Source organism: Lepidochelys olivacea (assembly GCF_965140295.1).
Source record: "Lepidochelys olivacea isolate rLepOli2 genome assembly, chromosome: 9".
NCBI lineage: Eukaryota > Metazoa > Chordata > Testudines > Cheloniidae > Lepidochelys > Lepidochelys olivacea.
Window position 1 is genome coordinate 89,981,760 of NC_140419.1, and position 15,918 is coordinate 89,997,677.

Here is a 15,918-nt window from a genome sequence, read left to right on the forward strand (position 1 = left end):
AGCATGCATCACGGCGGCGTGCCGCCGCCATTGTGCCGAGGCAAAGACCGCTGGAAGTGTCACGAGCACAACAGCGATAGGGCGGGGCTAGGTTCCCCTCAGTGACAGCGTCCCACTAGGCGTGCTACGGGCGCAGGGAAGTTCCCATGGCCCCCATGACCGGCCTGCTGGGAGCTAGCCGGGAGCGGTCGCCCCCGTTAGCCCCAGTGCATGCCGGGAGCTCCCATCCCCCCGGGGCTGTGTCCTTGAGGAGGCGCCTCCGGAGCGAGGCGGTGGTTCGTGGCCCTTTAAGGCTGTGATCCCGCGAGAGGCGCCGCGGCCAATGGGCGAGAGGGGGCGTGGCTCGGTGGGCCGGAGGACGGGATGAAGGAGGATAAGGAGAACACTAGGCCTAAGGAGAAGCGGGCGCCCGGGGCCCCCCTGGATCTCCGGGGGGGCGGGGAGCCCGAGCGGCCCAAGGACAAGAAGGAGACGCTCAGCAAGGTGAGGCTGGGGGCGGGGCCGTCCCGCGTCGTTGGGGGAGCGGCTTCAGCCCCTGGCTGGGCCCCGCGGAGGTTTTAGTCGAGCCCCGTGCCGAGCGCCGCGGAGCCCAGCGCCTCAGCGCCCGGACGGGGCCATGCGGGGGCAGGGCGCCCGGGGTAACCCCTTACAAACGCGGCGGGTGCCTGGCGGCGTTTCGTTTTCCGGGGCCCAGCCTGGGATATCGAGGTCTGAGCCCCCTTGGCGCTCGCGTGGCGTTGTGAGTGTTGTCAGCAGGGCCTGGGTGGCAGCCGGACCCACTCGCCACCACTTGGGAACTGTTTGGCCCAAGTCACCTGCTCGGAGCAGCACAGGCGGTTAGTGGTAGACTAGGGAACGGAGCTCAGGAATCTTTCCTTTGAATTTCTTGCTCTAATCACTGAACCACGTTTCCTTACTTGGGGCCTGAGACTGCTCCCTTTGGGAAGTGAGTAGGAGTCTTTTCTTTGACTTAAGTGGGAGCTGGATCAGGCCCCCAGTCTTTCTTTGCTTCCTTGAAGAATTGTGATGTTTCTAGGTCACTCAGTACTTTGGATATAAAAATGGCATTGAAGTTATGCTGGGTGAAATTTCACCCATCTCCTCATGAGCCACAGTTGTCGACTTAGCTCTGTTATCCTACAGCATCTTTCAAATAACAAATCTGAAATAAAGTCAGGGGCAGACACTAATTTACACTCTCTTAAAATTCTTGTGTTAAGGTGGTAATTCGACGCTTGCCTCCCAGTTTGACCAAGGAACAACTTGAAGAACATCTTCAGCCTTTGCCTGAACATGACTATTTTGAATTCTTTGCTAACGATTCCAGGTACAACACTTCAAGTTTCAATTTTTTCATGTAACTCTAGTATGTCAATTAATTTACACTTGTCTATAGTGTGTATAGTTAAAATCATGAGCAACTAGCCAACTTCATTTCTTTACACATTACTATTTTTTGTCCTTTTGCAGTTTGTATCCTCACATGTTTTCCAGAGCATACATCAACTTTAAAAACCAAGAAGACATAGTACTGTTCAGGGATCGTTTTGATGGTTATGTTTTTGTTGATCACAAAGGCAAGTAAACATAAAACTTGGTTATATACTAAAATGTTTGTATATCAGATATATTAGATGACATTTAGGCGATTGTCAAGTAGTTTATTCCCAGATTTTTTCTTATTGTATGCTTTCTTTTAGTGCCATAATTATACTTGGGCACCATATATTGTGATTAAATATATGGTGTCTGCATGTAGTCTTTTTGATAAACTTCATCACGCTTTGTGTAGTAGATTTTAAATATAGCTTAAAATAATAACAATAAATCCCCCTTTTTAAAGCAGTATTAGTGCTAAATTTTTTGAACAAACTGCTTAAGGGGAATTCTAGCCCATTAGTAATTTACATGTATATAATCTAAGTTTAGTTAACAATATACTGAACTGACACTTATGTGGTTTGTTGGGAGCATTCAGCATCTAATACTAAAGCTTATTGGTGTTTTTGCTGATATCCTCTAACATGTATATTCTGGGTGAAATTCTGGCTCCACGGGAGTCTTGCCACTGTTTCCAATTGACTTCCGTGGGGCCAGAATTTCACCCTTAAACTCTTGTTTTATTTGGATATTTTTATAGGTGTATTTTTTTAAGAGAGATTTTACTTTTAATTTTTTTATTTTTCATCTTCCACCAACCAGTTGCTTTTTGTGAAATGGAGCTATGACAATTGAAGCCTCAGTTATTCAGAAGGCATTTAAATTACCTAGATTCTCTGAAACTACTCCCCCCCCCCCCCTTAGACATGGTAATTCACTATATATATACCTTACGTGGTAGATACATTGAATCCATGCAACTTTTATTATCTTTCTTCTGAAAGACACCCTTGAAAATCAAGTTCTTCTCTGTTCTGCATGGACGTTTTGTCAATCATATTGGATTTTGTCAAGAACAGACATTTCCCCTTTCTCCATGTTCCCAGTTGAACACACAGTGTTCTCCCCCCGCCCAGTGAATGAAGCAGGAATTGTGGGGGGAGGAGGGAACAGTATGTCATCATAATGCATAAATATCAGGATGTTGAATTAAGGCTACCTGAGCAACCTTAGCTCTGGCATTTCTTAACTTTTGAGTATTACATTTTGCAACTTTAACTTTCTTTTAATGTAATTTTGTATGTATTTTGTGTATAGTCTGGAAAGTGCTTTGAGACCCTCTTGCGATGAAAGAGTTATAAATAATGTGTTTATATATCTAATCACATGACAAATTTCATAGCTACTATCAATTTATCTGTTCTAGTATTGTTTCTTATAAACATGCCCCAGTGTCCCTCCTCCAATATAATACACTGTCAAGATTTTAGTGGTTTTTTTTTTTTTTTTTTTACCTTGGTGATTAAACAGTTTTAACAGTTTACTATTAACAGGTCAGGAGTATGCTGCCATAGTCGAATTTGCACCTTTCCAAAAATCTGCAAAAAAGAAGAATAAGAAAAAGGATGCCAAAACTGGGACTATTGATGATGGTACAACTACTAGAATTGTTTGTTGCATGCATGAATATGTGGAGATTTATGTGGTGCATGGTATCTGATAACAGAAATTTGAATTTATTTTGACTGTGTGGTGTCCTAGTGTAACAAAATAATGTTTGATACTAAACACTTAACATGCAACAATTACATTTCTTTTTTTTTTTTTTTCAAAATAACTTGTCTATTGTACTATAACAAAAGTACTTATGGTATTATTGATATTATGATAGTACCTAGTGGGCCCCCGGCAAGGTATAGGGTCCTGTTGTACTAGGTAACGCCCACACATGTAATGAAAAGATGGTCCCTGTCTCAGTTAGCTTTTGCAGGCTTGGTACACTAAAAGAAAAACAGACAACTGCAAAACCAGTAAAATGTCTTAATAAGCACACTATGGAATAACGTTGTTAAAATCTTGCATTATTACTATTAATTATGTACTTTACAAAACGTAACCCAGCATAGTCCCTGCCTCAGAGTTTGATTTAACTTGGCTAAAGACAAATATCGAGCAGCAGCTCATAAGACTATATGACCCATTCTTGTTTGTTCATAAGTTTGAAAATGCAGAGTGACTATTGAAACTCCCAGAAGAGGGGTTAGTATGTGTATTTTGTAGCACAAACCGATCTTTCTCTCCAGACCCAGAGTATAAGAAGTTTTTGGAAAGTTACAGTGCAGATGATGAAAAGTTAACATCAACTCCTGAAACACTACTAGAGGAAATAGAGGCAAGAAACAAAGAGTTAATAGGTATGAAAACTGATATCTTAAATGTGAACCTCTTCTCGCAATATAGGAAAACATATGACGTACAATATTTTGTAGGTTTACGACTTTTGAACTTTGGGGACATTCCTTTTTAGATCATTTAGTATCATTAAGTCCTTAGAGTAATACTACAAGTGAAGATCTACTTTTATTCATCTTTGCTCCAGTCCCTCTTTTTAGTTTAAATTGGATATTGTAATCTTCTCCGCTATGTATACTAAACACTTGTGTTATGTGCTGTTAAATTCCAGTAAGGGGTGCATTGGCTCCTTTAATATTAGTACTGTGGGATGGGAAGTGATACATGAATGTAAGTTACGACTCATTTAGTTTAGCTAAAATATTACACGAGGAGACGTAGCCATTTATAAGGAAATGAAGGGTATACATTTCAAGAAGAGAGAGAGAGAAGTTGTGGTACAATAAGACTGAAACTGAGCAAAACCTAATATAGACTGAGATAAGTCTTTCCCATCTAACTTATGAAAACATATCTTGATATTTGTAAAGGCAAAAATATTTATATTCTTAATGTTTATTTAGCTAAAAAGACAACTCCCCTTCTGAACTTCTTGAAAAACAAACAGGTATGATTTCTCTGTGTAATCTATGTAGAATCTATGTAGAGTCTTTTTTGGTTACAGTTTTTGATAATTTGCTCTTAAAACTTTGTGTATGTACAGTGATGTCTGTATAGCAAGATTTTTTTTTTTTTGTGATAAATGGATCTAAAGACCTTGTTTTAAATAATTCTCCCAGAGCTACAGAATTGTTCAGGTAGGTGGGAGCGCTTCCTTTTCTCCTCAGAAGAAAGTTGTGAAACATTTTTGTAAAAAGAGTGGGAGGGGGAGGAAATGTCCTACAACTGTTTTTTATGCTACAGGACTGAATCCATGTTGCTCAGCGTAGGTAAGTGTAGTGGAGCAGATCCAGCAGGGAAGCTGGACATGCTTGCAGAGGAAAAATGTAGTGTGTACAGGGCCTTAGTCTAATGATTATAATCATGTTTAAAATGGGATGGGGTTTTCTTGTACTCTTTATCCCAAATACTTGGTATAACCTGGGTTCATGCTTAACAAACTGTTTAGCGGGGGATTGATACTGGCTCCCAGAGTATTGATATCAAGCTATATTTTGGTTAATATGGTGGCTTAATAACAGTCCTTGTCTCAGTGGAACACTGAGTCATGTGAGCTGTAGCTGTGTGATTGGCAAGCCATATTCTGTTTAAAATACTGTTTGTAGCTACCAGGACTCAAATTAATGCCCTCTTGGTGATTTCTCTCTTATGAACCTATTTTTCTTCCAGGTGTGTGTAACTTTTTAGGGTGGGTTCTGATGTGTGGGTGTTTTCATTTGAACTTCCATTAAAATATGGAGTTAATGATTTCTGAAATATACATAGTAATGCTGCTCCAGTGAATTTTGAAGCTTTCAATAAGTTGCTTAAAAGAAGGGTACAAAGGGAGACGCAATGTTTTATAAAGCAGTATATTTTAGAGAATTTTGTGTCATTTCAGGACATGGTATCTTATGGAACTTTTAAGAGTAACTTTTTCTAATGTGGGAAATGTAATTTCCCCCCCCTCCCCCTTCCAGAGACTGAGAGAAGAAAAAAGAGAGGAGAGGAGAAGAAGGGAACTGGAAAGAAAAAGACAAAGAGAAGAAGAAAGGAGGAAATGGAAAGAAGAAGAAAGAAGGAAGAGAAAGGAAGCAGAAAAACTGAAGAAAGTTGACAAATGTCCAGAGAAAGAAAGGGATAAATCAAAGGATGAACCAAAGATTAAAGTACAGAACATGTCATTGTTATAGACTTTTCCTCCCCCTTCCCTGTAAAAGTTGCATACAAAATGTGTTCACTGAATACGTAACCAAGAGTAATTCATGATCTTGTAGGTGTAGATTAGTTATTTCATAATGTTCATGCTTTTGTTAAAGTACAGTAAGGATTTGTATGTTGTTAATTTCTTTATCTCTAATAAGAAATTTTCATTTGAATACGTGTGTCTATGCTTTTGTTCCTCAGAACATATGAATTTAATATAATCTGGGTAACTGGATATATTTGATCTTGTTCTCATATTGTACGGGGGAAATGAGTCCTATTCTGGGATTGGGATCATTATTTTAGTTGTAGACGTTATTACCTCTGAGCATAGTGAGTATGGAATTAACTAGTTACATATTTGAATATTTCTCATGTTAAGCAGAAGTCACTTCAACCGAGTAGCTGAATTATACTGTGCTACAGAGTAGAATTAGAATGAGCCTTTGATTAAAAAGAACATGTGTTTTCTTCACAGCTACTTAAGAAACCAGAGAAAGATGAAAGAGACTTGGAGAAAAAGGAAAAGTTCAAGAAACTGGAAAAAGAAAATGTGAGGGAGGAAAAAGCTGCTGGCACACTAAGCAGTGTGTCAGCCAAACGATCCGATGGAGAGACTAAAGAAGAGAAGGGAAAAAAGTTAGTTAGTATTCCAGTACTTAGTACAATATGGACCCCTTTTACATGCGGATGTCGGGAGTCCAACCGTATGACGGCATGTTAACAGACCGTGGGTTAAGAGGGCCATGCTGAAAAAAGTGTCTATGATTCACTTAGAAAAAAACGCTGTTGTTTTTTGCTCTTTCTGGCTCACATTTTTTTTCTTATGAAGTCTGTCATTCGCCGCAGATGAAACGCGTTGGCGGCCAATTCATCGGCTGATCGGCTTTCTCCAAAAATTGATACCTGCACTATGCCATGACGCTTTTTAAAACTACTTATAAGCCCCTTGCTGGCTTGGAATGATTCATCCCCCGTTAAATTTCCAAATGTTGTTGCTTGGGCATGAAGAATTGACCCACTTAGCGGCATTCCTTTCAGCCTTTCCTGAGCAAACCCCGTGGGCATGGCTTTGTCTGTTGTGGGGTTTGCTGACTAGCGCACACGTTTTCACTTGGGCCTCACGGCAGAATCAATATTTTGTACAAAGCCATTCAGTTTAGGTTCATTTTTTAGCCGTCCTCAGAGAGTAGATTCGGCAAGTCCAATATCTTTCGATACGTTGGCCTGGGTTTCTCCACTATTTACTCGATCTATTGCCACTAGCTTTTCTTCTACAGTGTAGGAATGCTGACACTTGCCCTCTGCTATTATATTAGGCCTACGGTTAAAATTTTGTAATGTAGTATACATATTACTATATAACTCTCTAGCATGACAATGACTAAGTGTGCATGATACATCTTTACCAATATCGGTAAAGATGTACAACATGTTTCCGCTCCGCACTTCCTGTCAGTTTCTATGTCAGCGAGTTAGTGAGCAAATCTGTAGTGCTACATAGCAAGTTCCTGTACCGTGTGTTAACGAGTCTCACATGTTAAATAGGTAGCACTGGGAGGCATGGCGCAACCACGTGTTAAGCGGGTTTGCGCGTAAACAGGTCTGTACTGTATATATGACTTACCAGAAAAACCCAACCCTTCTAGACTAGTAATTTAAAACTTACGGTGCGCTGTTCTGGAACAGCTTTTAAATTCAAATGAAGTAATGTCTCTGATCTGAATTGTCTAGGAGAGTGTACTCATGATCAGGGGTGGGGGGAGGTCCGTCTGGACTTGAACTATTTCATATCTGTTCATTTAATAAACAAATTTTAGTGTTTTATCAATAATACTTGGCCTTTCAATTGAAGATATTTACAAATGGAGCCCAGCTCAGGAGCTGGAGCCCAATTCAGGAGGCACAGCCCTTTGGCAAAGATGGCTTTAAGCCACCTCTGTGCCCTCCAAATTCTGGGGCTGGCTTTGGGGTTCCACAGTCTCTAGCATAAATGAGAACAGCTCCATAGATTGCACTTATAGCAGCTTCTGGGAGCACAGGGGCCACTTTAAGTCCACAATACTCATAATGCATATCTCTTTAGAGGCCTTGGCAGGAAGGAAAAATATGGCTGTTCTTATGCCAGAATGCAGCCCAGAATGACAACCATGTGCTGCAATTACTAATCCTCACAACATCCATGTGATGTATACAGGTGTGGGTTTCCCCCATGTGTCAGAGGAATGAGAAAGAGATTTAAGTAATTTCCAAGGCCACAGAGGGAGTTAGTCAGCTATGTGGCTAGAACTGTGAAACTTCCTTGATAATGAGCGAGAACACTACAGGTAGGATTACATCCTCACTGCAGTTATTTCTGTATTTGTAGTAAAATATGACTGGCTTCTAGGATAAAGGCTTCTAGGATATTTTAACTCTTGTCTAAAATCTACAAATCCGTGTCTCATAACATTGACGCAAATTTGGAGCTGTGGTATTGATTACACAGATCTGTGATTTTGATTATCCAATCTTTTAAGCTTAATTTCTCGCTGTGTGTTTCATACAGATCTGAAGATGAATATGGAAAAGATTACAGGGACCGGGAGAGAGACTTTGAAAGAGAGAGAGAATATGAGAGACTGCAGCGGGAAAAACAGAGACGCCAAGACGAAGAGCGTCGTAGGCAGAAGGAACGCTTTGAGAAAGAAAAAGTTTTTAGAAGAAAAGAGGAAGAGGTGAAAAAGGAGATAAACTCACTCAGAGAGAGAGGAAGGAAAAGTGATCTTCCAGACTTTACAGGCAACACAGAAAAAGCTGAGAAAATAACCAAAGATGACAAAAAAGAGGATGCAGCTAAGAGAGATCGCATCAGAAACAAGGTGCTGCTGGCTCTCTTTAAATTCACACCCGCTCTATAAGGCCTCGTTTTTGGTTTTATGGTAAATGTTAATTAAGGGGAGGGTCATGCTATTTCTTACCTTTTGGAATTTTTTTTCTCCCTCATATAATAATTCAGCTGTAAACTTTGCTGTCATGTATGAGGGAAAAATAGACCGATCTTGTAAGCTTTGCTGCTGCTAAGATAAACTTAGTCTTGGCAAATTTCTTATTGCCTTTATAGGAATTATGCACAAATCCAGCTGTTACTGGCAAGTTCTGAACAAAAGTGAATAAATGTCTGTCCTGGTTTTGCCAGCAGATAAACATTGGCTTTTTAACTTTTGTGTCACCAGAGAACTGATATGGTAGGACCAGATTCTTGCAGATGCTGCGTGTGGGTTAATGCCAGAAAGTACATCTCTGTAAGTGAGAGAAAATGATATAGCAGGCAGCCACCCGTATTATACCTTCTCCAAAACACTGCAGAGGCTGCTGCGTCAGGTATAAGAGAGGCACACTGCTATGTAGTGTCATAGCACAGACCCCATGTTAATGTACATATAGTTCTGTATGCAGAATACCCCCAAAATATGTATTCCTTCCATTGATAGGAATACATCCAGTTTAGATGTGCATTAATTCTACATTTGCAGCACCTACGGTGTATGCTTTTCATGGTTTAGTTAAAAAATTTTCCTTGGGAGAAGCTTTGAAATTTGCTCATGTGCTTGAAGAGGACAAACTGAATTGTTACTTAAAATATTATCATTGTGAATGCTTTAAAATACTTGGGTACATAATCTAAAGCAGCATTCTCATCAGTGCTATTTCGGCAGTTACTCTTTGTCATTGAACTTGTAATGTTGGGTGTCACTGAATAATTAATAGTATTTTGGGAAAGTCTGAAGTGGTCTGTGTGGTGTGTGGTTTTTTTTGTTTTTTTTTTTTGTATCATCCCTTTAGAAATTATAGGAATTAGTATGATGCTTTGGCTATAAGACAGTCTGCTACCTTCTGATTTATTTCAGGATCGTCCAGCAATGCAGCTATACCAGCCAGGAGTTCGAAGTCGAAGTAGACTGTGTCCTTATGAAGACATTGCTACAAAGTCTGCAGACCAAGGAGCAGATAAAAAACAGGAAAGTGAGACCAGTAATACAAAAGAAGAGGAGTGATTAGCACACAGGCCTTATGTGTTCTGATTATCTAAGCAGCCAAAGAGCATGTACTACGCAATCCAGAAGTGCCTTCAAAGAGAAGGAACAAAGGAAGAAAAGGGGATATTGTGCTGTTGGATGTTTCTGGTTAAAGAACCTCAGAATTTGAAATGTGTTCTCATTGTTATTGGAATTTATTTTCATAGCATCAGACTACAATGGAGAAAAAATGTTTGCAGTTTGCAAAGTAGAAAAGCTTTTTGTGGCCTTAAGTATGAGAAATGTGAGTCATGTGGTCAGGAGGAATGACACCTGGATCTAAAACCAGAGCTCTTTTGTAAAGTGGTCCTGAACCAGTGTGTGTTACACTTAAAAAGAGGAGCAAAGTTAAAGCTGCAGTTTTGCTCAAAAGCTAACATCCTATATTGCTATGCTGCGAGGTGTTTGGTCTGAGACTACAATAGTTACAAATAAACACTGTAATCCTAGCACTAAAACAGAGTTCTCAGACTGTGGTAGCTGGGTCATCAGTGATCTGGAGAAGCCTTTCCTGGTTTTCTGCAGAACAAACCTTTTCAAGATAGAAGCAGTAGGAAGTTTGGAAAGTGGGGAGAGGCCTTATAAAGAATCTTCCATGTAGGAAGTGGGTTACTGAATGAAATAGTTGAACTAAAAGATTGCAGTGTAGGAATAATTTTATTACTGGGTATTTCTTTTTTCGATAAATTGTCATGTAATGTCTGTCTACCTACACTGAAACAATTTTTTTTTAATTCAGTATAGCTGTGTAAAGCGTTTGATTCTTTTCAAGCATTCCCTCTTGTTTTCAGTGTCTTAAAAGTAGGAAACGTGTCATTTCAATCTCTGCTTCATATTTCCTGATCCATTGGAGTGTTATTTCACTGCCCAGAAGAAACTTCACCAATAATGATCCTCTTGAAGCTAGCAAGTTTTAGCCTTAGCTGTTTTGTACTAAAACCAATAAAATATCTCAAAAATCAAAGATACTTTAACTTATTTGTCTTCAGTGAGACTTTTCTGTTTAGGGGCATGACACAGAGCTAGCCTTATCTCATGAACTGTATTTATCCTTTATCAAAGCTTTTCACACTAATATTGTACATTAGTTAAGATTGTCAAATGGCTTCAAACTCAATAACAAAAAATCCCTGTACTCTGCGGAGAACAACCGAGAATACTAAACTAATATATATCACTGTAGCTAAATTACAGTGCATAATGTTACTTTACAAAAAAAACCCAAACCTGTAAAAATAAAACTGTTAGTGGAGAGAAACCTTCCAAATGCAGAAATGAGTCTTTCCTTTACTACTATTAAAAACTCCACCTTTCCCCTACTTTTCTCCTAAAAGGCCAATCTAACATTTAAAAAAAACCAAAACTCCACATCGGTTAGCAGCGAGGGAATAGCCACAATGGTCTTCTCTCTTTCCTTGGTGGCTGGCTGATCTTATTCAAAGATGACACAGCAAGAGAGGTGGGCCTAATGATATTTTCTTCTCGGAGTCCAGAGTAATTTGTCATAATCATTAGTTCATGAGAATAAGAAGGTTGGAAGAAGTTTGATCTCCAAATTCCATTTGCTGCACCTCTGTAATCACAAATAACCAAACGCTATTCTCTTAAACTGAATGTAGGTATTTCCTTTCAGACCGTTATATACAGATCTTTGAATTAAATACTACCTACCAAAACCCTTTGAAAAAGCAGTGCTCTCTATTTCTGAGGTACCATATAACGCAGTCAGAATTGGAATCTTTCAAGGTAACCAAGTTTCATCGCAAATTGTATTTGAATTATTTTTTAACCATTGAAGATAAAATGTCTGTAACTAGTAACACTTCCTTTCCTTGCTTGTACTAGCTGTGCTCAATCTCATTTTACCAGAGCCAGATGTTTTAGCAGAGCCACTCAACAGGCTATCCTATAATTGATCATTACATACTTCCTTTCAACTTCCTATCTGGTACAGTTACTGGCAGACAGGAAACTGGACTGGCTAGACCACTAATCTGACCTGGTCTGGTTTCTTAGATTCCAAGGCAAAAAGTGAACATTGTGATAATGTAGTATGACCTCCTGTATACCAGGACATAGAACTTTTAGAAAAAGTACACAATTTTCAAATCAAGATTGGATGTGATGGAGAATCCTCCATGACCCTTGGTAAACTGTTCCAGTGATTAATTACTGTCAGAAAATTATACCTTATTTCTAGTCTGTCTAGTTTCTGCTTCCAGCCATTGGATCATATTATAACTCTTTCTGCTAGACAGAAGACCCCTGTTAAATATTTGTTCCCTATGTAGATACATATAGCCTGTAATCAAGTCACCCCTTAACCTTCTCTTTGTTAAACAAAATAGATTGTTGTGATTTTGATATTCTTAACATTGACTTCAGAGTGGCTATATGATTGGTAAAAGATTGGAATGGGCCCCAAATTCTGATTTGGGGGGCGGGGGGATGTTGTTTGCCTTTAAGCTTTTAAATGTTCATCTTGAAATGTATCCCATTCCTTTTGACTCCTTGCATGAATCATAGAATATCAGGGTTGGAAGGGACCCCAGAAGGTCATCTAGTCCAACCCCCTGCTCAAAGCAGGACCAATTCCCAGTTAAATCATCCCAGCCAGGGCTTTGTCAAGCCTGACCTTAAAAACCTCTAAGGAAGGAGATTCTACCACCGCCCTAGGTAACGCATTCCAGTGTTTCACCACCCTCTTAGTGAAAAAGTTTTTCCTAATATCCAATCTAAACCTCCCCCACTGCAACTTGAGACCATTACTCCTCGTTCTGTCATCTGCTACCATTGAGAACAGTCTAGATCCATCCTCTTTGGAACCCCCTTTCAGGTAGTTGAAAGCAGCTATCAAATCCCCCCTCATTCTTCTCTTCTGCAGGCTAAACAATCCCAGCTCCCTCAGCCTCTCCTCATAACTCATGTGTTCCAGTCCCCTAATAATTTTTGTTGCCCTTCGCTGGACTCTCTCCAATTTATCCACATCCTTCTTGAAGTGTGGGGCCCAAAACTGGACACAGTACTCCAGATGAGGCCTCACCAATGTCGAATAGACATGCTATGTCGATAGGCATGCTAAGGTTGTAATTAGTGATCTGTTCCCTACAACGGTAGACGGTAACTTGATTACTGCTGTAAACAGGTTGTAGTAACAAGTTCACCTTTCCATAATCACAATTAGGATGGTGATATTTCTCAGTAAATTATATATGACACATAGCAATGCACAGGTTACCCAAGACAGCAGCAAAGTATATCTTACATTTACATAGCTCCTTTGGTCCACTATGATCCTAAAGCACTTCATGTACTCTACAAACTGATCTCCAAATTACTGAATACACAGAGATCACTTCTTGCAAAGAAGTTAGCTCAAGGGTGCAACATCAGCTTATTTCAAAGCTCAGAGCAACACTCCACAGTAGTTTGTTTGGAAAAAAAAGTTCAGGAGGTTAGGAAAGCAGAAAGTTAACTATTGGAGTTGCGATTGGGCTCCAACAGGAAGGTTAGCTGCAGCAATCCCCTACAAAAAGTAGTAGGGGGGTATTTCATTACTGCAGATCTTTATATGCTTTATATGTCTGCTGAGATAAAGGTGACATTTCTAGCAGCAAACTGCCCCCCACTCTTGTGGTAGGAAATGGTTTAAGTCAGATTCAGAGGAGGGGGAGTGTGAGCTACTGACTCTATTATAGCTTTTCTGCACATGCCCCTTGTGCTCCTTTAGGGGTCTGTCTACACTGGCAGAGTTACATCGCTGGCAGTTACACCGCTGCCCAGCACTGTGGCGGATAGGGGAAGGGAGGGTCCCAGGAGGAGGTGTGGTCCCGGGACGGTTAAAGATTTGTGTATGTCCAGGTATCATATGCAACCTTGTCCTTTGGAGTCCAGTGCAGTGGGTACTGTACTTCAGCAAGGCTAAACTGCAGTGTTGAGTGCAGTGGGTACCGGGAATCCACAGGGCTGGACTGTGATGGGACAGGAGTGGAATGCGACGGGCACAGACTGGAGCCAGGAGGTTGATCAGGGTGTGCTGGCGGTGTCTGGGGGGCGCATGGGAAAGAGTTTTGTGAGGGTGGCTGCAGGGGTGGACGGGCGCGGAGCTGCTGGGTTTGCAGTGCTTGGAGTGTGTCTGCCTGGAGCTCCGTAACATTTAAGAGTTGTTCCGTGGCTTCTGGCGCGCCATGTTCTCCTTTCGGTCCCTCTTCTTGCTGTCCTGCCACTCCTTCAATTCTTGTTTTTCGGCCGCAGAGTGCATTGTGACATCACACAGAACGTCCTCTTTAGTTCTTCGTGGCCGCTTTCTAATTCTGCGCAGCCGTTCAGCCAGCAATAACAAAGAGGGAGGCTGGGCTCCCAAGGTCATATCTGTGAAGCCAAAATGCAACATTTTACAGAAGCAGTATTGTGTGCAACACACAGACCACTGATCCAGTAATTTAAAACACAGCCACTATTCACATACCTGTCACTAACTGGCTGACCCCAGGCAAGCACACATGAGCCACAAGACCCCCCAAAATGGAGAGTAACCACAGGGGCAGGGGAAATCAGTGTTCCAGGACCATACTGTACACTGGGCACGTGGCTCTTGGGGGAGAGCCAGCACTGTAGGGGGCCTTATAATCATTACTGTCCCCACATTTTCCATAGGCTGTGTTCATTAGGGAAGATACCTCGCTGCTGAGGGTGAGCAGGGAATCAAGGGAGGGTCTTCTCCAAGGGCTTCTGCCCTGTCCCTTATGCAGCTCACCTGTGTGCAGAATTTCCCCCCCACTCACACACACACCCCAGTGACAGCAGAGTGGCGCAGGAAAGTTATCCTTAATGGCGCAAGAAACAAAGCAGCTCTGCCAAAGAACCTGTGGTCTCAGATTCCCCAATATTTCCATGAGAGTTCTGTGGAGACCTCTGAGGCAGATTCCCAAGAAGTGAGGGAATCAATCAACACCCTGTTCTGCCACTCAGACTAGGCATGTGGGTGGTACGTGCATCATACAGACACAAGCCTGCTTTCTGCAACCCTCCTGCCCCCATCAATTCGCTTCAGCGATTCACAAAATCAAAGCCACTTACCAGGGGCCTCCTCCCCTATTTGTGCTTCGCCAAGCTCGGATAGCTGTGACGGGCTAGCCTCCTCCAGCATAAAGAAAAGCTCCTGGCTGCATGCATCTCTGACCTCCTAGTCATTCTCTGCCTCTAGGTCCTACTCCCCATCCTTGTCCAAGATTTCCTCCTGGCTCAGTTCACTCTCGACTGGCACGCAAGCCACTTAGTATCACAGTGGAGGTGGGGTCGCCATCGAGTATCGAGTTCAGCTCTTCATAGAACCAGGAGCTCATGGGCGCAGCACCGGAGCGGCGGTTTGCCTCCCACGCCTTGTGGTAGGCGTTGCCGCAGCTCCTTCACTTTGACCTGCACTACAGTGTGTCCCAGTCATGGCCCCTTTCTGTCATGCATCATAAAATCTCTCCGTAGGTATCATAATTTCTACATCTGGAGTGCAGCTGGCACGGGACAGCCTCCTCTCCCCAAATGCTGCTGAGGTCCAGCAGCTCGGCATTGCTCCAAGCGGGGGACCGCCTGGTGCGTGGAGCAGACCTGGTCACCTGGAAAGATGCGCTGAGACCATTGCACCCGTCACCGAGCAAACAGGAAGGGGACTTTCAAAATTCCCAAGGAATTTAAGGGGTGGGGCTCACGCTTGGTCACCTGAGGGCTGGGCAGTAGAGTTCAAACCGATGACCAGAGAGGCGAGAACAGGCATTGTGGGACACCTGCCAGGGGCCAATTGCAGCGCTGTAATCGACCCGGGTGTCTCCACCGGCACAGCGGCCCTGTAGCCCCGGTGCAGAAAGCTCTGCAGCGCAGCAAGTGTGCAGTTTCCGCGCACTACGTGGCTTGGCAGTGGGCACGCCTCGGGAGTTACGGCGCAGAAAGCTGCTTCCCTGCGCTGCAACTTGCTCGTGTAGACAAGGCCTCAGTCTGCCCATCCAAATACTGGTGTGACCGACTTTGCCTAGCTGGGAAGCGCTGATCCCACACAAGTCCTGTGCCAGCAGCAAAGACGCAGGCCCTGCCCTGAGAAGCTCACAGTGGAATGACAACTGTGTAAGGCGAACTTTCTAAAAACTGGGGATGTCTCGCTTTTTTCATTTCCACAAAAAGGCAGGTTTTTGATGGTGAATTCTCTTGTATGTTAAGAAAACAAAAGATTTAC

At 42.1% G+C, this 15,918-nt stretch overlaps 1 protein-coding gene across 1 annotated transcript; it reads left to right on the top strand.

The window, feature by feature from the left end:
• The first annotated feature begins 307 nt into the window (after positions 1-307).
• Positions 308-10,659, top strand: UPF3B (UPF3B regulator of nonsense mediated mRNA decay). The gene is given in 11 exon segments (XM_084639970.1): positions 308-352; positions 355-483; positions 1,221-1,327; positions 1,471-1,577; positions 2,934-3,032; positions 3,684-3,794; positions 4,356-4,399; positions 5,412-5,600; positions 6,116-6,276; positions 8,186-8,498; positions 9,528-10,659. Coding segments are annotated over 11 exon segments (1,437 nt in total). The 5' UTR covers positions 308-322; the 3' UTR covers positions 9,675-10,659.
• Positions 10,660-15,918: the final 5,259 nt, after the last annotated feature.